This window comes from Naegleria gruberi (genome assembly GCF_000004985.1).
Source record: "Naegleria gruberi genomic scaffold NAEGRscaffold_12, whole genome shotgun sequence".
Classification (NCBI taxonomy): domain Eukaryota; phylum Heterolobosea; class Eutetramitea; order Acrasida; family Naegleriidae; genus Naegleria; species Naegleria gruberi.
This window is the reverse complement of record NW_003163315.1, coordinates 96,741-121,818: the sequence shown is the minus strand read 5'-3', so window position 1 is coordinate 121,818 and position 25,078 is coordinate 96,741. Positions and strand designations below refer to the sequence as shown.

Genomic DNA, 25,078 nt, shown 5'->3' with positions numbered 1-25,078 from the left:
TAAATATTCAACAAAAAAAAAACAATGGGTAATTACTCATCATGATTTCATCACCCTGCTAAATCAGAATTAAATAGTAGAAGAAATTTTCATGATGGATTATAAATTGGTTGTTTTCCAGCAATTAATTCATGCCACCTTTTCGTACTATCATTGGTCCACTCTTGCAAAATATTAATAATATTTTTCTGTCTGAAATTAGATAATATTATCTATGTCTCATATGATGATGATGTGGATTTAAACTTTTACAAGGAATTTGATCCGAATATCAAAATGGGATTGAATGTTCACAAAAAAATGAGACGACAGCAAATCCATTACAATCTTTATTTTCTCATTGCCATAACTTGGATGCTGGTGATGGTTGCGAGTGGATACACCTCTCCCACTGATGGTTCTAGTGTTGGTGTCCAATATACCATCAAGCCATTACTTGGCCACCAGCAACAAGACAAAACCATGGCTCAAGTATGAAGTCAAGATGGTTTATGAATCATTTCAACATCCCGAACAAATAGTCTACCTCGGTGGATATGTTTCTACATCGGTGTGGTCATTGATGAGATTAAATTTAACAGATGGGGGTGTGGAAACAATTTTGGAAACTGTTGGATATTTGGCTAAACCAATCAATGAGAATGGAAATGATATATTTTACTGTATGAAGGAAGAAGCTGGTGTTTGTAATCTAGTTAAATATAATGCTACTAGTGGGAGTTCTGTGATTATAGCTGGTGGTCGATCCTGTGATTGTGATTCGCAAACAACTACACAATTGAGTGAAATGACATTTTGCTTGTTGGGTTTACTTTCTGTTCACAAAAAGAATGACCTGATTCTTATTTACTATTCAGATTATACGAGAATTTATGAAATCGATGAGAGACAGTCCTCTGTGAAAAAGATTCCAGGATTTGACGACTTGTTACATATTAATTCTATTCATGTCAATTCAAACAATGATTTGTACATTGCTGCTTTGTACACTATAAGGAAATTACATCATACAAGTGGAAACATAACGACAATCATCTCACTTAGTGGCAGCAGCAACTTTTTGACATTTGAGCTTGACAATAATGAAATTATTGACAGTGTCGAGTCTTTTTACTATTTTAAGTTTCCAGACTTTCAAATATTTAAAACCACTGTCAAGTACTCGGGATCTTCCATCATTGGAATGAATACTACATCAATAGGTGGTGCTTTTATAACATCAGGAGATTCAGGGGATGGAGGTTTAGCCACTGACGCTTCCATTAATTTTTTGAATTCACTTTCTGTTATTGGAAGTAAATTGTGGTTGATAGGAATTAACCATATAAGACAAATTGATTTGAAAACTGGCATTATTTCATCTCTATTTTCAAAGAATGGAATGAGAGTTTTTAATATGAATGCAAAAGATATGAAAGCACCATTTTTACTAAGGTCACCCAAAGATTTGATCTATTCAGATAGTAGCGGCTCTCCATCGTTATTAATTCTGGAATCTGGATCCGCATCAATACTCAATTACACACTCTCAGATGGAAATATTGGAATAGTTGAAAATACATTAGTTCCACTCTCACAAGATGAACCGTATCGAGCAACACCAATAATTTCTAACCCATACTCAATAGCATTGGACTTGAATTCAAATTTACTAATTTCAAATGATATTAGTTATTGGACTGTAAACTTTCTTGTCAAACTCAACAAATCAAATACTGCTAGCCATTCCATTTTATTTGGAAACAAATTTTCCACTTCAAGAGATGCACCAACCAATGTCAAATCCTCAGTACTGAACAGACCATCAGGAGTCTCCTCTTTTGCCTCTTCAAATGATATTTTGATTTTTGTGTCAGATACGAGTAATGATCGTGTGTTAATGATCAGCTCAACAAATGGAACTATTTCAACAATTGCAAATAAGAAGGATCATGGAATTAGTGGACCATCTGGCATTACTACACTTAGACGTGAAGGAGAAACATATATATTCTTCTCGGATAGTAATCACTGTGTGTGGCGTATTCACTTGCTATCAAAAACTGTTTCACTTATTGCTGGTCAACCAGGTATTAAAGGACATATAGATGGAATAGCATTGAACAGCACTTTCAACCACCCTTCAGGAATACATGCTGAATATAGTGCTATTTATGTTGCAGACTCTAATAATCATGTTATTCGTAAAATTACGTTATCTACTGGAATAGTTTCAACAGTTGCTGGATCTGGAGAACCAGGTTACAATGGAGATGGTAAATTACCACTCGAAACTCAATTCAATAACCCAATGGGTGTCATTTCAGCACAAATGGGTTTAATTGTTGCTGTAAGTTTTATCACATATTGGAAACATTAACAAGTTACTAAAAGGATACAAATAATCATAGAATTAGAGTGATTACAGATGTAACAGTAAAAACACTTGCAGGAACAGGAATTGATGGAAGTAGTGGTGATGAAGGTCCAGCTATCAGAAGTCAGCTCTTTTATCCTCACAGTGTCAGTTATGGGTATTCAGACATTTATGTTGGTAAGTTCTGTTTTTCTATCCATTCAATAATTAACATTTCTTGAAGCTGATACATTTAACAATAAGATTAGGGCCATTTCAACAACTGATTTCAACATTAGAACAGTTGTTAGCCAGACAGGATTTCCTGGATTTGAGGGAGATGGCGATTCAGCACTTACTGCCAAAATTAATGGGCCTATGTCTGTTCATGCAGTAGCAAATTCCTTAGAGGAGAAGATGGTACTAGTGGCCGATACTAGAAATGATAAAATTCGAGTCTATACTATGAAAAAGACAATAGAAATACTTGCTGGAGGAGTTGGAGATTTAGGTCCTTCTGAAAATGCTATTGGAAATTGTCTTGGATTGACCATCGCACCAAATAATGACATTTATTTCACTGATGTAACGAATAACATGATTAGGATGATTAGAAATGGAATTGTGCACACAATCGCTGGAAATGGTGGATATGGATTCTATGCAGATGATATTAATTCATTACAAACATCTTTGGCCTACCCATCTGGTATTGCTTATTCAAAAATCACAGGGGACATCATATTTTCTGACCGAAACAATCACCGAATTAGAATAGTTTACAAAAATGGAACAATTTCAACATTGGCTGGAACAGGTATTAAGGGATTTAGTGGAGATGGACTACCTGCTAAAAACGCCCAACTTAACAGTCCAACATTTTTAAAGCTCATTCCTCCATACGAGGATATCATTTTCTCAGATTCTAACAATGGTAGAATTAGAAGAATCAAAGATGGAATAATTACAACAATTGCTGGAAATGGAACAGACACATCCTATGGAGGTCTATACTATTCTAATATGGAATTGTCAGCAGTGAGTGCTCCATTGGGAATTCCTGAAGGTATTACATTTTCCAATGATGGAAAAGGTGAAATCTACATTTCAGATTCCAAATATAATGTCATATACAAGATGAAACCCTACTGCAAAGATGGGTATGTCCTTAGTATGACAATGACAGAATGTATAGCCACATGCTTTGGCATTGCTTCAAATGAAAGCACTTCGTGCAATGGCGGAAATGGAACGTGTGTTGAATATAACAAGTGTGTGTGCCATGCTGGATTTTCTGGCTCTCAATGTCAATATCCTATTTGTAATGGGATTTCCAGTGAAAGCCAGTCTGTTTGTTCTTCTAATGGAACTTGTATTTCTCCAAATAATTGTAATTGTAGTATTGGATATACAGGTGTTTCATGTCAAATTGCAATTTGTTTTGGAATATCTGGATCTGAAGCTTGCAATCGTAATGGAAATTGTGTAAAGCATGATATGTGCGAATGTAAGGAAGGCTTTGGTGGAGAGAGATGTGAATACAGCAATTTAATGTTGGGAATTGTTCTTGGACTGATAGGATTTTTTGCATTGGTCATTGCAATCATTTCAGTTGTCTTGATTTTCATCACAAGGAAGTACAGAAAGCAAAAGAGGATAAATGATACTGACCTCACTTTAGATCAAAGACTCTTATCTCAATCTGAAATGGAATATACAAGTAATGGCTCTGGATCCAAGCCAACCAGTGAGGAGGAGCAGAATTTTATTATTCCTGTTGAGCTGTTACACATGGACAAACCAATTAAGGTACGTTATTCATATTCTTAGTTCTAATTTACCATTTTTAACTCAGAGACTTGGAGAAGGAGGAATGGGAAGTGTCTTTTCAACCAAATATAATGGAATTATTATTGCTGTCAAAGTATTTGACTTGAATAATATTAATATTTCAGAAGATGATTTCAAATTTGAAGCCATTCTATTGTCCAAATTGAGACATCCCAACATTATCAATTTTTATGGTATTTCATCAACACCCACAAAGAGGTTTATTGCAATGGAATATATGGATAAGAGTTTGGAATCCTTGATTAGAAGCTTGGAATTACACCAATTGAAGTGTTCACTTCAACTGAAACTGTCCATTCTACTCAATGTAGCCAGTGGAATCAATTATCTACATTGTTTGGAGCCGAACTTTATTGTCCACAGGTATGTTTGATCTATCTCAGTATTTTTTAATTAGTCCACAATTATTCAGAGATTTGAAACCAGCAAATATTCTTTTAGACAAGAATGGAACTGCCAAGTTGTGTGATTTTGGATTGGGAAGAGTCTTGTCTTCTCACAGCATTTCAGCCCTCACCAATCATATTGGAACGAGTAATTATATGAGGTTAGTTTTTTTCTGAATGGATTTATAATTGTGCAATATCAATAATATGGTGGTGAAACAGTCCTGAACTCTTTTCGGGAGATATTGGTAGAAATGATGCTCGATCAATTGATATTTACAGTTTGGCTATTGTAATGTGGCAATTAATATTCGAAATAACAGAACCATATCAAAGTATGGACGCAAGAGCTCTTCAAAAATTGAAATTATCCAAACCAAATGTATTTAATAGCTCATATCAATTCCATAAGAGTGTTTGTGAAGAAGGATTGAGACCTGTCATTCCATTTTCTACTGCAGAGGAATGTCAAACTTGGTGTGAAACATTCCTACCTAGGAACGAAGTGTTGAACTACCACTCGGATATCATTTTTGAAATGACTTTACTCATTAGACAATCATGGAGTCATGACCCAAAGGAAAGACCAAACATTAATGAAATTTTACAAAAGATTGAGGAATGGAATGAAAGGATTGTGGACAATTAAATTATTGGAATTTGAGAAAAAACTGAACTGAATTCTAACATATTGATATTCAAAGTTACTTTAATCAATTTTAATTTTGGTTACAATAACATCGGAATCAGAATAGGTGTATTTAGAAAGAGTGGTCAAATGTTTCTCCAAAACAGTTTTGTAATTATTTAGCATTTCATGGGATTGAGATTCTGAAGAGCATTGTAAAACCATTTCTAAGAATTCTAAAGTCTTGGTCATGTTTGAACTTTCTTGTGGATGTTCATTCATGAATTGGGAAAGTTTAGATCGGAAATCATTCAAAGTTTCGAATGAAATGGATGATGAACTTTCGAATAGTTGATGGAAAATAGATTGTAACTCTAAATACTTATTATTACTATTCGATTGATCCAATTCGTATAGCCATTCATCTTGATTAACAACATTCTCTCTAATCACTTCAAAAATCGAACAAATTGTCTTTTTAGAGTGTAGTTCCATTTCCAATCGATCCACAGGTTTGTATACGAATTGTTCCTTGACATTAGTCAGAGTATTTCCATCCACAAGAACTCTGCTAGCACTAGAATGTCCCAATAATGCAATTATCTTGGCATTGTCAACCACAGAACCAACAATTGAAAAATATCTTAGTGAACTAGTTCCCAAATTTCCAATATTTGCCAAATCAGAACAAACACCAATTGAATAATCAATTTTCTGACCCGACTTTCCAGTAATATTATTCAATGCCTTTGCAATTTTCAAACTTGCATCTAAGGCCAAAAATTCTGATTTCTTCTTCTTGTCATTTGTAAAACATAATTGAAATTCATCGACAGAATTAATCTTCATATCAGTGACTTGCATAGTTTTGGACAAGTTTGAAAGGCAGGAAGCAATCTTTGAGAATAGCAACGATAAATCATGCATGGAATTCTCATTAGAAAACCCAAATAGTTTAACACAGACTATTGTTACCTTATTCGTGGATAATCCAACCTTAAATAAACCTCCAGAAGTAATTCCTCCCAAGCCAGATTGGAGATTACTTGATTTTCCAGAATGCTTGGAAGATAGTTGAGCACTGGACATCATGGCTTGTGAATCATGGACGCTTTGTCGAATAGTTGCTGAGTGCTGTTTCGAATCTTCAACTAGTTCCATATGTTTGAGTTGATTAAAGACACTCTCTGGGAGGAAGGACTTGAATTCATTAAGCCAAGTGACCATATCATACAAATGCTCATAAATTCTATCAACTTCTTTGAATTGGCTTGAAATGAAATTACAAGAATTCAAATCAAAAGTTTTGATTTTTGAAAATTGATCTTCAAGGAATCTGAGAGGTTTCGTTACAATATGTCCAATAAAGACACCACAAATGATACCCACTCCAATAACTACAACTGCAACAGCAACTGAGATACCAGTATTAATATTGGTAACTCTTTGGATATCAGATTTGTAAATTACCATATACAGATTCCAACGAACATTGAGATATTGGTAGTCCATTTTGGAAACGAAATATTCTACTCCCTTACTAGTTATTTGGCTATAGGATGGAACTTTGCTCATATCTCCATATTGATTTTTGAGATCTGTCATCAGTTGACCAGCGTTTTTATCAGTAAGGTCAAATAAGGAAATTCTAGACACTCCATCAGTTGCAGTTGAGTTAATAGAAGCTCCGATCACATTGTTATTCGTTTCTGATAATATTATGTATCCATTTCCAATCACGGACAATTTCTGTAAAAAATCCTGAACGGTCTTTAAGGTCAAGTTGACTTTTGCAATTCCAATAACTTTTTTTGTTCCTTGAACCATCAATACTGGATCGTAAATCTTTGTAGAACAATAAATCACTACTCCTGAATTGATTACCACATACGGAGCTCCAAGAATCGTTTCAGCACCAGTTGAGTTGAATAATGCAAAACTTCCAGCCCAGAACGCTTGAGAAGTGATTGAAAAAGGAATAGTAGACGTATTTTTGAACACTGAGACCACATTTCCATTGCTAGCATCCAATTTCCAATAAACTAGACCAGGAATTGCCTCTGAATAGGTCAATACTTCATTCGGATAAACACCTGCCCAAACAACAGAGTACAAACTTTGTGAATAGAAAACACCAACACTTGATGCTTTGTAGATTGTTGCTTTTTGATACAAGTTGCTAATGGAGGGTTGAAGAGAAATTGATCCGTTGGTAATGTCAGCTGCAAAACTTGATGAAAGTTTCACAACAGGATCCAGTTGACTATCAATGTAAGTAATGGCCTTCTCTCCAACTCTAGAAACAAGATTCTGGGATAATTCTTCTAAGGCAGTTATAGATCCAATGAAGGAAGCTAACCAGGTAAGGATGGAGCATGCCGTCAAGAGGAGAATGATTAATAAGGTAATGATTAATCTCATGGAAATGCAAGATTTGAGAATGATTTTCTTTCTTTCGCAAAGCTTTTCCTTTTCACCATCTAAGAGAAGCAAATCTTCATTTTTATTTTGCTTGATTTGAATGTTAGTAAAGTTGTTTTGAAACTTACCTTCTTATTGTCATCATGAACAGGTTGAACTTTAGTCATTTTTTCGAGTAGTTTTTTCTGCCAAGTTCTTGGATATCATACAACCTCAACAGTTGTAATTTTTGAAGGTAAAGATTGTATTTTTAGATTTCTACTAAGGGTGAGAAGTCTTCGAATAAGTACATGCCAAGATAATACGATAACAATCTCTAGATCCCCCTAGCAGATGTTGAGGTTTTGATAAGTGGATCTGTCACAAGAAATCAAAAACATATGTCATTATGATTTTCAACAACCTCAAACAAAGAAGAGATTACAATAATGTTTCTACAGTAAAATGATGTACCTTGTCGAGTCTACAAATGATGGTTACATGATTACAATATTTCAAAAGCATAAAATTCCATAATTGAAAAAGATAACATAAAAGACTGATTGTGTCAGGGATTGGATTTAGAAAAATGTCAAATGTAAAGTGAACTGTCAAACATTTTAAGCGATTTTATTGTGCTATTTTCCCATTCTTTAACGAACTACTAATTCTCTAGAGAGGGTTGTATTGTTTTCTTGATGTTCAAACATTCAGTAATATTATTTACAAGTTGGTGTTTGGAGTAAAAGTACAATGATTATGTGGAAAAGATGTGTTTTTGCAAACGCTTGTTGATAACAGAGCATTCATCAGCGAGATCAGAGTTTACCATTGACAAGAATCTCAATTCTTGAGTGCCAACGTGTGCACTGAGGTAATGTTGAACCTTTAAGTTGCATTCGAATAAACGTTGGGCAGTCAACTTGTTCATTCTAGCAGTTCTTGTCATAGAAACATCAGATGAATAATCTTGCAAAATCTTCTTCAATTGTGGATCCAGTTTGGCAAGCTTTTCCAACTTGTCAATTAATTGTTGAATACTATACGAAAGGTTGCTTTGATCGACGGTAACATCTTGAGAATGGCCAACACAGGAGGCAACTCTTTCCAAATCTCTATTTCTAAAACTGTGATGATAGCTATGAACTGTTGGCATGACAAAGCTTCCAGCCTTATGACAACCACTTGTTGTCGATGACTTTCTAATAGCAAATGAAGTAATATTGATCAAATTCTTGTACATTTTTCTAAGGATTGTTTTAAAATACAGGTATTGTTATAATTTACACAGAGTGTGGTGGTAATATGATTACAAAAAGCAAACTTGGTTACAGGTATGATATCTTACAAAGGCTTCTTGGAGAGAAACTCGAGTGATTTGTTTTCGTTGTTTTTTTTTAAAGTTTTATTTTCCTGATGACCTCAAAACCGAGCCCTATTTATTGCTTTTCGGGAGTTTTTGGTTGATCAAGGAACAAGTAAAAAAATTGGCGGGAAAAGTAAACCAAGGTAACTTTCGCTTTATGCGTAATTTATTTTTAAAAAATTGAGCGAGAGAAAGAAATGATTTTGCTTTTTGGGAAAGCACGAATTATGACTTGGCTTTTTTGTTGATGAACGAATTGAAAGGAAATTGGGTAGATTCATTATTGATCAGTACAAAGATAAGGTCTATGCGAGCTTCTCAATTTCTCTTTAGCTGGTAATAGATAATACTCTGTGCGAAAATTGAAATTGACTTTACAATCGAATGTTTACAATGTAAAATGTTAATTATGGAGATTTGAAATTGACCTAATTCTCCTATCATTAGAAAATTGTAATCTTTCATGCATTTGGGTTGGTTGATTTCTGTACAGTTTTTCATGATCCAATAAGTTACATTTTTAGAAGGAGATATTGGTTGTATTGTTGATCATGCAATGGAAAGATTTTTCACTCAAGATGAAATCTTGAAATATCTATTGATCTGTGACCAATAATGAATGATTGTAAAATTGCAGTTTTGTATCAAATTTTCGTTATTGTAAAGCTCATTTACAATCTACGAATCTTTTCATGTAAATAATCTAAATTTCAGCTAGTTTGTATCAAATGCATGTCATTGTAAACTTTCATTTGAATGAAAATACTCTATACTTGCAATTACGTTCTAGATGGATAACACCACCCAGTAGTCCATCTCTTGGGAAGCTACTCACCATGAGCACTAATCCATCATGAGCTGTAGAGGTAGAATCACACAACAATTTTCCAGAAATTAACAATTTCAAATTTTCCTCCTCCAAAAACTTTTTAGTTATATCTGGGCCGAATAATAACTCACTGGCCAGTGGTTTCAGTTTCCATCCATGAACCTCTTCAGCCTCATGCATTGTACATGCTGACACGGCACTGGTATATTCTGCACTCTCCAATCCAATTCTTCTCTCTTCATCCTCTATTTCTTTCAGTCCTCCGAAAGGTAGCCCAGAATTTACACACATGACTTGATTATCCACAATTGCTACCAATGGTAAGTCCAGGAATATATCTGAAATTGCATTGTAAACCCTCTTTCCAGACTCTTTTCCAAATCTTTCCAAACAAACATCATGAAAATTTCCAAAGTTAACCCACCTATTTTCCACACTTCCCCTCAATAGATGCACCTTTTCAGGCATTAACAATTTCAAACAGTACAATACCAAAACGACCTCAACAGTAAAGTAGGCATATCTTGGCAATTTGTAAGGACCTGATATGAATGGAGTCAATGAAAATCCTCCCAAAACCAATAATCCATTACATTGATAATTTACAGTATGTTTTTCTCGATCCACAATTTTACATTCATCCAAAATCTTGTCCAAACTCGAAAAAGATCCCTTGATTGTTCCACAAATTGATAAAGGTGAATTTAATCTAATAACATTCGGAACATTTTCATAATATCTACTCGACTATTAAATATATTTAATTATAATCAATTAATTAATATATTGTTAAATATATTGAATTAATATAATGATCATCATAATACAAAAACAACTCACCATCGAACAAATTTGCAAAATTTCTTCCTCACTCAATTTACAACATGGCAAGGAAGCCTTCTCCGATTCACTATTACCATTATCACTCAACAACAATGGTGTGGATGAAGAGGGTGGCGGTGGATATTCGGTGGATAAGAGACGAAACAGAAAATCAACCAAACGTTGTTGCGAATTGATCATTAATTTCGATCGGAGCATTCTATTAAGATTCCTTGTTGAATCATCAAGGAAATCACTCAAAATAATCTTTACAGGTTCTTGAAACTCTTTGTGATTGAATGAAACCATTTTTTCTTCTTTCTATTGTCATCACGCCACGAATTAAAATTATTTTTCGGATGATGAAATAATTTGTTCATCCTCATCTTCCGAAAAAACAAAACTTCATCTTTTTCATTCATAGAAAAAAAATGCCTTTTGGTCAAATCGTTTGTGGACCACCTGGAAGTGGTAAGGTAAGAAGATTCCGATTAATTCTAATATATTGACCATGATGAAATGATAATAATTTTTGTATTGACGTTAATATTTGTAATTCTCATCATATGATTAATAATGATGATTTAATTATTAATATTAATAGAGTACATATTGTGATGGAATGCAACAATTTTTGAAAGGAATTGGAAGAAAAGTAATTGTAGTAAATTTGGATCCTGCCAATGAAGGATATAAATATGAATGTGCTGTGGATATTCAAGATTTAGTTTCGATAGAACCTGTGATGGAGGAATTAAAATTAGGACCAAATGGTGGACTTGTTTATTGTATAGAATATTTAAAGGAACATATGGATGATTGGTTAAAAACAGAGTTAAAACCATATATTGAAGATGATTCGTATTATGTAATTTTTGATATGCCTGGACAAATTGAATTATATACACATTACAATGTTGTGAGGGATATTTGTGACAAGTTAACAAATGGCTGGCATTTCAGATTGTGTGCTGTTAATTTAGTGGATGCTCATCATTGTACAGATCCATCGAAATATATTTCAATTTTGATGGTTTCCTTGTCGATAATGATCAGATTGGAACTTCCTCATGTAAATGTTTTGTCCAAGGTTGACTTGATTCAACAATATGGAAAACTGGCTTTTGATATTGACTTTTATACACAGGTTCAGGATTTATCCTATTTGGTAAGAAATATGGGAAAGAAACCTGTTTGTGAAGCAGATCATGAACATGGTGAAAAGTGCAATGTCAATAACGCTGAAGAAGAGGAAGAAGAGGATATTATGCAAGATGATGAGGATACTCCACAAAACAAAGTTAAAAATTACAGAAATAGGTTCAAGAGGTTGAACAAGCTAATGGCTGATGTGATTGAGGATTATTCACTCGTTTCATTTTGCACTCTGAATATTCAAGATAAGGAGAGCGTTCTGAGAGTATTGAAAGCAGTAGACAGAGCAAGTGGATATGTGTTTGGAGCTTGTGAAGGTGATAACACATCAATTCTTGAATCGGCTACAAGTAATTTAGGCTGGGCCTACGAATCCAACGATGATGTGAGAAAATACTTGAATGATGATTAAATAATTTTACTCTGATTTCATTTTCTTTTTTGGGTTTTCTTCAAGAGTAGAGCTTGTTTGTCATTCGTCTGATTTCATTTTCTTCTTTGGATTTTCTTCAGTTCCAGTACTGGTTGGAGCTGTATCGTCAACCATCTTATCACCACCATTGACAGTAGTTTGTTCACCACTAGCACTGGTGGATGAAGCTTGTTGTTGCTCTTGTTGCTTTTTTCTTTCTTCCTCTTCTTTTTGTTCAGTTTCCTTATCAATAACATTAATCTTGAGAGCCTTCTCAACACGGCCAGTACTACTTGGTGCTGATGCTCTCTTAGTCTTTAGTTCAGTCATATCATACTTATCGAGTTCATCCTTTAGTCTAATGATCATAATATCGTCTTGAGCCAAAATGAAAGGTGGCTTGTGTAAATCCTTGAGTGTATCAATTTCCTCATAATTCAAAATTGCAACTTGAATGCATTCCTTAATGATAAAGTAATCAAATTGGTGTGGTGCACGGGAAATACCAATTTGGTCAACTCTTTCAGGAGGAACATCTGACAAGACAGTATCCTTCAGGGCATTATAAATGAGTGATCTGAATACTTGAGGTGTGAGTGGTTCTTGTTGCTTTGGAATAATTACTTCAAATTTGGCATCTGAACCTCCATAGAAACTCCAAGATAATGGTTGCCACCTTTGAACCTTGATAGTCAAATCACCTTCTTTCAAATTTTCTGGCTTTTCCAGAAATTGAACAACAATTTGCTTATTGTTAGCAAGGTCTGGAATATTTTCCTTCAATGTCTTTTCGTCATTGATCAAAATCTTTTGGAAGAAAACTCCAAGTTTCATTCTCAATCTCATTAACTCTAATGGGACAAATTGGTCAGATTCTGGATCGGAAAAGTATTTTTCGAATATTCTTTGTTTGAAACTTCCCAAAGTTTCTTGAGCACTGATAACAACCTTATCGACAAGTCTCATTTCTTCCTTCAACTTGTTCATTCTATCCAAAAGCTTCACAGATGGATTGTAAACTGGTCCATTCTCTGCTGCCAAAACAAGAGCAGTTGATGATGGTGGAGGTTCGCAAGTCATAACTTGACAATCTGGAGATGGCTCAGCTACCATCTTGTCAGGATTAATATCTACTTCAGTTCTAGATTCTTGTGGAAGTTGTTCTGAAAGCCAAGGTAAGTGAACATAGAGTTGAATAATGTATTCTCCATCCTTCAAAGCTTGTCCCTTTTCAACATGAAGCTGACAATATTCAAAAACTTCAGAACACTCAGAAATGAGTAAATTCTCCTTAATTGGTTGGAATCTAGTCTTGGAACAGAGTCTGAAATCATCTACTCCTACCTTCATCATATCTGCAATTTTCTTCTTCAAGTCACCAACAGTAGTTCTCTTGTCTACAGTTACAGAGGTTGTATAATCGTTTGGACTTTCAATGGTATTGACCAAAATGTCAAAACAATACTTCATTTCTTCCAATTTTTGAATGATTTTAGATTCAACATTTTGGAGTGGATCTTCCAATGCTTCCACATAAATAAGATCAGTATTTGCAATATTCAAACCAGATTCAATAGATTTGGATCTTTCCTCTTCATTGTGGAAAATAATCACTTCATCACCTCTAGAAATTACAAGATTAATTTTTTCATGAGGATACTTTTCTCTTTGAAGTTCTTCTTCTATTCTCATCTTGATTTCGTCAAGTGTTTGTACTGTTGTTATTTTGAGGGATCTTGGTTGATCAAATTCATTAATATCTTGATTGAAAGGACAGATATAAACAGAAATGGTTTCTGCAATTTCTTTCCATTCTTCGTCAGATTCTTTAGTCTCAAGATAAATTAAAGCTCCATTGAAATGACAGAATCTTGAAATTGGTTGATCTGCATGATTTTGGAATGACGATGTTGGGGTTTGTTTCATGATATCATACTTTCTTAATCTACAATTATGGAAGCGAGTAAAGAAATTCTCTCTTTTTGACATGGCTTCATACACCTTTTCCAAAACTTGTTGCATTGTATCTGTCTTCTTTACACTCAAGTTCAAGATTGGTTGGTTTTCTGATTTAACTCTAATTGTAATATTTGATCGTAATTCCTCTGACTTTCTGACCTCCTCCTCAATTTGTTCATTATCTTTTTCAACTTCTTCCTTCAAATCTTCTGGAATAATAGACATGTCAACAGAATTAATATTCAATTTCTCATCCCTTTTACGATACAAAAGCATGTAGGCATTGGTTGATGAGGCAAATCTACCAGTAGAAGAGCTGTCATTGTTACCAAACATTACTTTCACTTGTTCTCTATCAATTTCAGAAACATTACTATCATTAAAGTTGTACCACTTGTCAGAGGAGAAACTCTTGATGTAGGCATAATAGTGACCTCCTGATGAAGTACCACTGTGCACCAATACTCCAAATAATTCATATATTGCGTTTTGAGTGTTATCCTCCAGATATTTAGAAACATCGAGTTCAAATGGGAAGGTTACCATGTTACCCAATTTGATTCTATTCCATGTTGTGTAGTCATAGTCAAATCTCTTGAGATGCAATGTGAAAATGTATGGAATAGTCTTGAACTTTAATCCCTTGACTGCATCAACTTTCTTGTCTTGTAATTCTTCACAGATCCACTGATTGTCACCATCCATAATTTCAGGTTTAATATAAGAATCCAAAGCCTCTTCAACTGATGAAATACCACGAACAACAAGTTGCAAATCCATATAGAGATCTTCTCTGACTCTTCCGTATGGTTGTCCATTTTCTCTTCTTTCATCCTTGGCCTCGATATAATCAATCATAATACCACTATACATTTCACTAATCAAAATATTTTCAAAGTGAGCCAATTTGCCAATTTCTTGTTTTCCTTCCATTGGGTTTTCTTGAGATAATTTATCAGTTGCTAATGATACATCGATAGCATCGAACAAAATTCTATTCAATTCTTGTACATCATGTTGAACGAAAGCATCCGATTGTGTCCAGCCTGATCAAGAAAATGATAATTAAAACAAGCTGATTAGATTGAAATAACGTACCAAAAGATTTAGTCAAGTGTGTAGTTGGCACTGCTTTACGTTTAGATAAAGCCAAATATGCAAAAAGTCTTTGTAATTGATATGGAATACATCTTTCCTTGCTTGGATCTTTATCAGGATTATATCTCCACTCCAAAATCATTCGACGAAACTCTGGTGTATGGTACAATGATTGGATCAATGAATTTAAATAACATGTCGCTCCTTGATTCGATAAACCAACAAAATGTTCAGTTATGTTACTATTAGTATTACTATTATTATTTGATGATGGTTGTTGATCGGAAGAAGGCTTTGATCCTGCCATTTGAGAAACAAAAGAATTAATAGCCGAATTGAACAATTGTGTGGTTGCCACTGATGCCTTGCTCACACTTGTATTTTCAGAAGATCCCGATACTTGTGCTGCTGATGCTGCATCACTATTTACTTGATGATGATTGGTTTCGTGATTGTCTTTTTGTTCTTGGGCCATTTTTTCTTCTTGTTGAGGAAGATCGATAATAATAGAGCACAGTGAAAGAACTTCTAATAAAAGATTCGTATGAGCATCAACTCACAGAAGAACTCATTACAATCAATTGTTTCAAGGCTAAGTTCATTCAATTGAATAGAAAATCCCTTAATTAACATTTCAATTTTTTTCAATTCTCATCACTCAAGAACAGTCCCAATCAGGAAATTTACAGTTGCAGTTATTGAAATCTATTCACGTTATCTCTTAATATATGAAAAAAAATTGAATGCCTCCCTCTTCCTATCAAACCTCGACGACAAAACCCAATCCAAAGGGATTTGAAGCCTTCGTGAAGAGATCCATCTCTCCGAATATAAGGAATTACAAGGACAGTGTGATTAGTGCTCAACGATATGGAAATCATCCCTCGTTGTTGCAACATCAACTACAACAGCAGACTCCTTCTCCAGGTTTAGATGATATTGGAGCAGTGCCTGCATCAAAAAACTCTGATATGAGGTTCTTTCAAAATGGTCATGTATATAATTCCCTACCTCCTCTTCATCAAGTCCATCAATCAAAGGTGGTTCCTCCATTAAGATCCTATCCATTTTCTCAATCTCCGAATGATATTGATTTTCCAATACCCCTTCTAGAAACAGATACATCAGGAGTCGACTTTTATAAACATTTCAAATCGGAAAATAAGGCACTGAGAGATCCTATTAGCTGGGAGAATGCTGTCGTCGATATCGAACAAGCCGTCCATAACAAGATCATTCAATGAAATATTAATGTCGAAATTTGATAAACCAGCCCAACAATACATTAAGGATTATTTAATACAGGAAGAGGATGTTTCAGAAAAGAATCGTAAGGATGATAAGATTTTCTCTTCCTTGAACGAAAGGGATAAAAACAATAGTGTCATGCTCCTCTCTAGGGAAGAGTTTAAGAATGGAAAGCCAAGGAAATCTGAATTGAAATATTTGGAAAAGAGTGAATTGAGGAAAGCTCTCAAATTGCATGGAGAGGAAGAAAATATTTTCAATGAGGATGGAGGATTCAACAAGCAAATTGGCCCAAGGCAATTGAAGAATCTCCATAAGGCAGAACTAGAAAGAGAGGAATTCCTCAAGATGAGTCGAGATGTTCGAAGACAAAAATTCAAGCTCATGAGAGTGGTTGAAAATGGATACAGAAGTGGAGTATTGAATGCTGAGGATGATTATGGTGTATTTGCTAAAAGTAGTCAACAATTGAAAGACAAACAAAATAGAGCTATGGTGCATACTGTGACAAGGAAAGAATGTAAGTTGTTGGAGAAATATTCGAATAGAATAACATAATTTATTTGTCAAGTGCTCCAAAGTAAGGCAAATTCAGATCTTGGGAGGGTAACACTAAAGCCAGCTGAAGATTCGATCAATATTTCGACTAATTTCAATGATTCACTAATGAAGAGAAAGGGACGAACTGAATTAAATGAAAAGATGCATGGAAAGAAAGATATCATTCTACAAAATGAAAATAATTTACAAAATGTGAAACGTTTAGAATTCATTTACCATAATCAAACGAGAGGCAAACACTACAATATTGTCTCTGGAGAAGATTATCCAATAGAAAGCTTCCTTGTAAAATAAACCTAGGTACTTAAAATTACAAAATTTAAATTACAATTTATATTCCTCAAAATCTAGTCGAATAATTTGCAGACATCTTCAAAGACCAAATCAACAGACTTGGAACTGTCAATAGTTCTGACCTTATTATATGCTCTGAAATAGGTAACAACTGGCATAGTTTGGTTAATATAGGTTTGGAATCTCTTCTGGATACTTTCGAGGTTATCATCGGAACGACCACTAGTCTTTCCTCTTTCCAATAAACGTTTTTCCAAAACTTCTTCTGGGCAATCAAAGAACAAAACGAATTGACAGAAGCAGATTTGTCTTTCAAAATCGACAGCTTGCTTCATTTCACGAGGGAAACCATCAATCAAGAAGACAGTGTTTGGATCTTCATGATTCATGATAGCCTTCTTCAAGAGAGCAATGGTAACTTCACCAGGAACAATTTTACCTTCCTTGATGTAACTGCTAATCATTTTACCTTCTTCGGTATCCTTTGATGTTTCAGCTCTCAACAAATCACCAGCACTGAAGTGAGCAAATTTATACTTTTCAACAAGTCTGGCACATTGAGTACCCTTACCGGAACCAGGTCCTCCTATATTGTTGTTATTGTTGTTATTATTATTATTTTGAATTTTGCAGTGATGATGAAGAAGATGAAATAATGATGGAATAACAAAATATGGTAATAATAATTTGCGAGTAAATGATGTTAGTTCGGAATGAAATAAAATCACCAACACATACCCAAAACAAAGACAACCTTTCTAGATTGATTCTTTGGATCTTTTCTTTGCAATTCTTCAATCATGAATTGAACAGGATCCAAAGGTTGTTTTTCGACAAGAGTCTTGGTCAGGTCATTGAACAAGGTATCCAAATTATGTTGCTTCATGTATTGTTGGAACAATTGTTGTTGTTCTGGTGATAATGGGCTTGTTGCGGACATGATACTATTATTAAAATTATTATATTACTATTAATAAATCCATTGTTATTATGATGAGAACACTCACACTAATTCTTTTGGTTGTATTTTTTTCTCTTGTGTCTTCAATAAGAAATTAAATAACGTAAAATCAAACCATTTCTATTGTTCATTGGACAGAAGATAAATTGTGAGCCAATAGTCATTATCCAATTATCCATACCTGTTAGTATTCCTTTATGAACTCCTTATTACTCTCTACTTGCCAGCTACCATACAAAATTCTTCATCACACAAATTATTTAATTTTTTATTAATACAATTATTCTTGTTCCGTGATGAACAACAGCTACACAAAAAATGAGTCTAAACACTAGTGATAGATATGCTGGTCTCAAGTTAATCTACGGAGAAGGCTTGATTGAATTCATTAGAACAAGTAAAATTCTTGTGGTTGGTGCTGGTGGTATCGGATGTGAATTATTGAAGAATCTTGTCTTGTCTGGATTTGAAAATATAGAAATTGTAAGGATTTTGATGTGTTGATTAATTAATTGCCAAAAAATTCGTGTTATTACTATGTAAATAGATTGATTTGGATACTATTGATATTAGTAATTTGAACAGACAATTCCTCTTTAGACAAAAACATGTTGGAGAATCAAAATCAAAGATTGCCAAGGAAACAGCCTTGACATTTAATCCAGCCTGTAACATTATTGCCCATCACGGAAATATCAAACATTCAGATTATGGATTGGACTTTTTTAAACAATTCAAGATTGTTATTAATGCTTTGGATAATATTGATGCCAGAAGACATGTCAATAGATTATGTCTGGCAGCTAATGTTCCACTTTTTGATGGTGGTACTGCTGGTTATTTGGGTCAAGCTAAGGTCTATCAAAAGGGGTATTCCGCATGCTATGAATGTGGAGGTAATAGAAATGCTGAAAAGACTTTTGCTGTTTGTACTATTAGATCCAATCCTTCAAAGATGATTCACTGCGTTGTTTGGGCTAAATTGTTATTCGAGTAAGTGTATTTAATTTATTCTAATCCTCTTACTGATGATATTTCCAACAATTCAATTCATAATTTCTGTAGTCGTTTGTTCGGAGCTGTTGCACCAGGTGATGATATTTCAAGTGGATTTGAGGAAATTCTTAAGGAAAGCCAAGATTTTGAAAATAAGATTTTAAATAAGGTCTTTGTTTCTGACATTATCGAATTGTCACAAATGAAGGACAAGAACGTGTGGAGTACTGGAAAAGTCCCAGAAGGACTCACTGAAGAATACATTACCAAGCTCGAACAATCAGCAAGCACTGTCACCACTGAAAAGGTTGGTGTTAAGGAACAAAGAGTTTGGACCATCAGGGAATGTGTTGATAACTTTAAGAAAAGTGTAATTGCTCTCAAAAAGAGACGTGATCAATCTGGTCAAACACTTTCATTCGATAAGGACGATGAAGATGCACTCGTCTTGGTCACATCAGCATCTAATTTGAGAGCTTTCAATTTCCACATCCCACCTGCTTCCAAATTTGATATCAAGTCAATGGCTGGTAATATTGTTCCTGCTATAGCAACAACCAATGCCATTGTTTCAGGTTTCTTGGTATGTGAAGCATTCAAAACAATGAAGAGTATTTTTGAAAATCAAGGAAAGGAAGACGTCAACCACATCAAGGATTGTGTGTGGGTTGACATTTTGGAAAGACCAATTACAAAGAGCAGAAAACAAACCATCATTTTCCCTCTTGTAAAAGACTCTAAAAATTCTAATTGCTATGTTTGCTCATCCAACTCGGTGACAGTTGTTGCAAATTGTGACAAGATGTCATTACAAAAATTTGTTGAAGATATTCTCAAATCTAAGCTTGCTCTAGTTGAGCCATCTATCCTCGCCAATGACGATCTCATTTATGAATGTGGTGAAGACTTGGAGGAAAACCAAATTGAAAGTATTCAAAAGAGACAACAAAAGACTCTTAAGGAGTTGGGTATTGTTGACAATACTGAACTCTTAGTTGAAGATTTTTCACAGGACATTACATGGAAGGTCTTTATAAAGAATAATACAAAGATTGAAGTGGAAGATTTCAGTGTGGATGGAGGAAATAATGCTACATCAACAACAGAGGCTGCTACTCCTGCTGCTTCTACTAGTGCCCCAACATCATCCTCAGAAACCATCAGTTTAGACGATGACGAGAATGCTCTGGTATGTGTAACTGATCAAGAAATCCAACGTAAAATGCTCGAAGAGAGAAGAAACGAATTCAAGAGAAAGAGAGAAGAAGTCTCAGAGAATCTCTCTGAAGACACTAATCCAACTAAGGTTTCCAAAGCTGTCGTTGATGAAGATGCCATCCTCATTGATGATGAATAAATGCACACATCCTTTGTATTTCTATTTTATTTTAATAGCAATCAACATTACTTCTAACCGTTTGTTGCTTTGTTCACATCACGTTGGCAAAAATCGTTTTCGGATGAAAATGCGCATTCATCATTGCTCAATCCTTAACTCTTATCATTAAGGTATCCAAACTGTAAAAAAATAGCGTTATTGTTGACTCGTCCATGTTTTTTATCAACGAACACACCACAAAATCATCATTGTTGTAATATTAGAAAAAGATTAAAATTCACATAATTGGATATATTCATTAATATAATACAAATATTGAGGATAATATCAACATTAGCACTGTAGCTTATCTGTATATCATTTTGTACAAACACATCATGTCCGAAGTTCCCACAAATAATGATACTAGTATTCTGGATGCCGAAGAAGAGAAGGCCCTCAATTCAATGCCTAGAAGATCAAGAAGATATTCTCCCTTTACAGCCCTACCTCCTGATGAATTAATTCGAGATGAGCAAGGAGGTTCCTTCTCAGAAAAACATGGCTCAATCAATATAAAAACAACAACAAAAACACCTTCATCAGCACCTTCAGTACCATCATTCAACTCAGAAGAAGCTTTTTCCAATATCCAAAGCCCAAAATCAGCCAAAATTGAGAAATTTACCACCTCTGTTGATGAAGAGACAAGCACAGAGGATTTTCAACCAAATATTGAATCATCCTTGCCAGTGGAAGAAGAACAACAACACCAAGAAGGAGATCAAACAACACCCCAAGATGGAACACCATTACTATCACCATTTTCTCAACTTGTACACAAAACACCATACGCCCATATCACTGATCTGGTGACTAATAGCTTATCTAAAGTTGAGAAGAGATCTAAGCACTTGAGTTGTAACTCAGTGATGGAGTTTTCAGATTTGCTTAAACAAGCTGGAGTAGAAATGGATGAACTTCAAGAGGATGAAGATGGTGGAGTAGAGTATACTAAAGATATCAATGATCTCGGCAATGAAAACTTTGATATCCTAACTCCTTCAAAATCATCTATTGGTACAATGTCTGAGTATGACAGTGAGCCAGAGTATTCCACTCCAGCAAGTGATCACGAGGAGACACCCGAGTATGAAGATATTCCAAACTCTACAGATGATTCCACCAAGCAACCTGCCAGATTGAGCATGGGAAGGTTTTTGGAACCTTCACGAATCACTTGCACCATCGATGAGGAAGGCAATGTCACTCAATCAAGTAGTAGTACCAGCTCACCACCTGTCTATACGAGAAAAAACAGTGGTGATCTCGATTCCAATTCTACATTATCGCCAACATCACCTTCCACAAGAAGGGTCTCGGTTAAACGAAAGAAAAGTATTAGAAATGATTTTATGAAAGGAGGAAGATATGGAACAGTTCCAAAGGATTTCTTCACAACACTATTCAAAAGAGGAGATAGTAAGGAATTTGGTGTGGAATTAAATACAGTAATGTCGAGAAAGAGTGAGTTAGGACACGAAATTCCAGCTATCATTGAAGAAATGATGGTTGTAATCTCTGAAAAGATGAACGTAGAAGGATTGTTCAGAATTGGAGGTAATGTGAAAGAAATGGAAGCATTAATTAAAAAGATGGATGCTGGTAAGGTTGTAGACTTAAGAACTCTGAACATTCACGTAATAACTGGCCTGACTAAAAAGTATATCAGACAAGCCAAGCTATTAACACCAGAATCATTTGAGGTTTTCAAGAAAGTGCTTCAAATGGACAAGGATGATGATATTATGAAAGAACTGACAAAACTATTTTCTGATGTTTCAATAATCCCATATTATAATTGCCTGTTGCTTAATAGATTATTACACTTATTGTACAATATTCACAGAAAGAGTGATGTTAATCAAATGACAGCACACAATCTTGCAATTATTTTTGCTCCAAACCTATTCCAAGATGGTTCAGCAAGCTTGTCTAACAACCTTGTTCTTCAAACAAAGGGCACAAGGATAATAGCCCTGATGATTGAAAAGTACGATGAGGTGTTGAAACCTCTCTTCCAAAAGTTAAAGGAGAGAAATGATCTGAAACCAGAGAAGATCAAGCAACATGGGCTCGTCGATGAATCACAAATATTAATGAAAGGATTTGTTTCGAAAAGAACAAAGGTTAAATCATGGAAAAGAAGGTATGCTGTTCTAACTGCAACCCAATTGTTATTATTCGAGGATGATGAAATTTGTAAAAAGAAGCTTGAAGCTCAATTTGACTTTGGAAAGGATGTAATACTTGTTGATTATCCAAAGAAGGAGTATAGTTTTAAAATTTATAAGATTAGAGTTGAGGAAGATGACATTAAAGAGTGGGCTATAAGAGCTGAGAATGAAAGTGAGAAACAAGAGTGGATGAAACGAATTGAAAAGATTGTGGAAAGTTTCAAGTCGACACATCAATAAATTTTGAGTTACAATAAAACCCAAATTGCATGTAAAAAGAAATGATTACCAATAAGATTATAATTCGCTCATTTTCAAAACAGATCGTTAATTTCCAATGGTTAGGTCAACTTTTGCAATTTGGTCAGGTCACTTAATATCCGTGGTTCTACTAAATGATTCTCTCAGTTACAATGTTATAAACCAATATTCATTACTAACAAGGTGTTTTTTCCAACTCTATCTGACATTTTACTTTTCATTCACACAGATTGAATTTGAGTTGTTGTTATGTTCTCTCAAGTATTAAACGCCACAATTAAGACCAAAAAATCCACTGCTGCAAACTCTAAAAAAAATCAAACAATTCTCCACCACCACAAAATATGTTGAACAGACAAGCACTTAGAATTTTGAAGAGCACAACAACCGGAAGTATAAGAAGAGAATTTTCTACCCTTCGTTCATGCCAATATGATATTAAAAAGTTGAACAGTGCAGAAGTTATCAAGATGGAAAGCGATTTCTCTGCTCACAAGTATGTACTATTAGTGGTGGAATTTAGTATATTTATCTAAATTATATTTATGCAACATGTTATTCATCATCATCATTCGTTATTATTATTATTTACATTCATCAATTATTAACAATAATTTTCGGATTTTCGGATTTAAAATTGATTGGATTAACTTAATGTTTCATGTCCGAATTGAATCATGATGATATTTATTAATGCAATATTAATTGAATAACAAAAATCTTACACAACATCCAGCTATCATCCATTGAAGGTTGTCTTTGAAAAGGCTGATGGTGTTGTTGTTCAAGATCCAGAAGGTCGTAAATATTATGATTTCCTCTCAGCTTACAGTGCCGTCAATCAAGGACACTGTCACCCAAAGATTATTCAAACTCTCATTACACAAGCCCAAAAACTCACACTCTCATCTCGTGCATTCTATAACAATGTTTTCGGTCAATGGGCTCAATATGTCACTAAATTATTTGGTTATGAAAAGGTTCTTCCAATGAATACAGGAGCTGAAGCTGTTGAAACAGCTCTTAAGGCTGCCAGAAAGTGGGGTTATGAAGTTAAGGGTATTCCAGATAATGAAGCTATTATTATTGGTTGTTCTGGAAATTTCCATGGTAGAACTCTTGGTATTATCAGTTTGAGTGATTCTGATGAAACTAGAGATGGTTTCGGTCCATTCATTCCAGGTGTTTTGACTGCCAAGTATGATGATATTGATTCTTTGAGAGAATTATTGGAAAAGTTTGGAAAGAATGTTGCTGCATTCTTGATTGAACCAATTCAAGGTGAAGCTGGTGTTCGTGTTCCAGGTGAAGGATACCTTAAGCAAGTTCAACAATTGTGTAAGGAACACAATGTCTTGTTGATTTGTGATGAAATTCAAACTGGTTTGGGAAGAACTGGTAAAATGTTATGTTCTGATTATGCATTTGACAGAATGAATGGTGACAAGCCAGATATTGTCATTTTAGGTAAGGCCTTGTCAGGTGGTGTTTTCCCAGTTTCTTGTATTCTTGCTGATAGTAAGGTTATGGATGTTTTTGAACCAGGTACTCACGGTTCCACTTATGGCGGTAATCCACTTGGTTGTGCTGTTTCTTTGACTGCTCTCGAAGTTTTGCAAGAAGAAAAGATGATTGAAAATGCTGCTAGACTTGGTGAAATTTTCAGACAAGAATGTAGTGAACTCATTCATGAAGGTGGTATTGTTGAACAAGTTAGAGGAAAGGGTCTCTTGAATGCCTTCGTTATGAATCACTCCAAGATGCACGGAAAGAATTCTTATGATTTGTGTACTGCTTTCAAGGAAAATGGTTTGTTAGCCAAACAAACTCATGACAATGTCATTCGTTTTGCTCCTCCTCTCGTTATTACTGAAGAACAATTGAGAGAATGTATTGGAATCATTAAGAGAGTTGTTAAATCCTTCGAACAACCACAAAAATAAATTTATTAACTATTTTAC

General features: G+C 34.5%; 11 protein-coding genes across 11 annotated transcripts; 6 read left to right on the top strand and 5 right to left on the bottom strand.

Annotated features, from left to right (window-relative positions):
* Positions 1–484: 484 nt before the first annotated feature.
* On the top strand, positions 485–4,749 carry NAEGRDRAFT_64922 (uncharacterized protein; the record flags this gene model as incomplete). Its single annotated transcript, XM_002679758.1, has 5 exons — positions 485–2,329; positions 2,374–2,533; positions 2,580–4,144; positions 4,191–4,549; positions 4,599–4,749. 5 exons carry the CDS (start codon positions 485–487, stop codon positions 4,747–4,749), a joined length of 4,080 nt encoding a protein of 1,359 aa, XP_002679804.1.
* Positions 4,750–5,281: 532 nt separating this feature from the next.
* On the bottom strand, positions 5,282–7,621 carry NAEGRDRAFT_64921 (uncharacterized protein; the record flags this gene model as incomplete). Its single annotated transcript, XM_002679627.1, has 1 exon — positions 5,282–7,621. The coding sequence occupies one exon, from the start codon at positions 7,619–7,621 to the stop codon at positions 5,282–5,284; it is 2,340 nt and encodes a 779-aa protein (XP_002679673.1).
* Positions 7,622–8,205: 584 nt separating this feature from the next.
* Positions 8,206–8,989, bottom strand: NAEGRDRAFT_78936 (uncharacterized protein). Its single transcript, XM_002679626.1, has one exon. The coding sequence runs from the start codon at positions 8,841–8,843 to the stop codon at positions 8,358–8,360; it is 486 nt and encodes a 161-aa protein (XP_002679672.1). The 5' UTR covers positions 8,844–8,989; the 3' UTR covers positions 8,206–8,357.
* A 1,076-nt stretch (positions 8,990–10,065) lies between these two features.
* Positions 10,066–10,305, bottom strand: NAEGRDRAFT_5554 (uncharacterized protein; the record flags this gene model as incomplete). Its single annotated transcript, XM_002679625.1, has 1 exon — positions 10,066–10,305. A coding segment is annotated over one exon (240 nt), but the record flags the coding sequence as incomplete, so codon positions are not given.
* A 743-nt stretch (positions 10,306–11,048) lies between these two features.
* Positions 11,049–12,184, top strand: NAEGRDRAFT_31952 (uncharacterized protein; the record flags this gene model as incomplete). The annotated part of the gene is made up of 3 exons (XM_002679757.1): positions 11,049–11,093; positions 11,222–11,785; positions 11,900–12,184. 3 exons carry the CDS (start codon positions 11,049–11,051, stop codon positions 12,182–12,184), a joined length of 894 nt encoding a protein of 297 aa, XP_002679803.1.
* Positions 12,175–15,716, bottom strand: NAEGRDRAFT_78935 (peptidase C19 family ubiquitinyl hydrolase; the record flags this gene model as incomplete). Its single annotated transcript, XM_002679624.1, has 2 exons — positions 12,175–15,189; positions 15,242–15,716. 2 exons carry the CDS (start codon positions 15,714–15,716, stop codon positions 12,245–12,247), a joined length of 3,420 nt encoding a protein of 1,139 aa, XP_002679670.1. The 3' UTR covers positions 12,175–12,244.
* A 776-nt stretch (positions 15,717–16,492) lies between these two features.
* Positions 16,493–17,344, top strand: NAEGRDRAFT_64917 (uncharacterized protein; the record flags this gene model as incomplete). The annotated part of the gene is made up of 2 exons (XM_002679756.1): positions 16,493–17,009; positions 17,061–17,344. 2 exons carry the CDS (start codon positions 16,493–16,495, stop codon positions 17,342–17,344), a joined length of 801 nt encoding a protein of 266 aa, XP_002679802.1.
* A 53-nt stretch (positions 17,345–17,397) lies between these two features.
* On the bottom strand, positions 17,398–17,934 carry NAEGRDRAFT_31874 (adenylate kinase; the record flags this gene model as incomplete). Its single annotated transcript, XM_002679623.1, has 1 exon — positions 17,398–17,934. A coding segment is annotated over one exon (537 nt), but the record flags the coding sequence as incomplete, so codon positions are not given.
* A 689-nt stretch (positions 17,935–18,623) lies between these two features.
* NAEGRDRAFT_78934 (ubiquitin-like 1 activating enzyme E1B) lies at positions 18,624–20,675 on the top strand (the record flags this gene model as incomplete). The annotated part of the gene is made up of 3 exons (XM_002679755.1): positions 18,624–18,788; positions 18,853–19,298; positions 19,371–20,675. 3 exons carry the CDS (start codon positions 18,624–18,626, stop codon positions 20,656–20,658), a joined length of 1,899 nt encoding a protein of 632 aa, XP_002679801.1. The 3' UTR covers positions 20,659–20,675.
* Positions 20,676–21,017: 342 nt separating this feature from the next.
* Positions 21,018–23,096, top strand: NAEGRDRAFT_47364 (rho GTPase activating protein; the record flags this gene model as incomplete). The annotated part of the gene is made up of 1 exon (XM_002679754.1): positions 21,018–23,096. The coding sequence occupies one exon, from the start codon at positions 21,018–21,020 to the stop codon at positions 23,094–23,096; it is 2,079 nt and encodes a 692-aa protein (XP_002679800.1).
* Positions 23,097–23,587: 491 nt separating this feature from the next.
* Positions 23,588–25,060, top strand: NAEGRDRAFT_47363 (uncharacterized protein; the record flags this gene model as incomplete). Its single annotated transcript, XM_002679753.1, has 2 exons — positions 23,588–23,613; positions 23,854–25,060. 2 exons carry the CDS (start codon positions 23,588–23,590, stop codon positions 25,058–25,060), a joined length of 1,233 nt encoding a protein of 410 aa, XP_002679799.1.
* Positions 25,061–25,078: the final 18 nt, after the last annotated feature.

Bases quoted from the DNA above. Each gene is read 5' to 3' on its own strand.
- NAEGRDRAFT_78936 (XM_002679626.1), bottom strand. From the start codon at position 8,843: ATGTACAAGAATTTGATCAATATTACTTCATTTGCTATTAGAAAGTCA.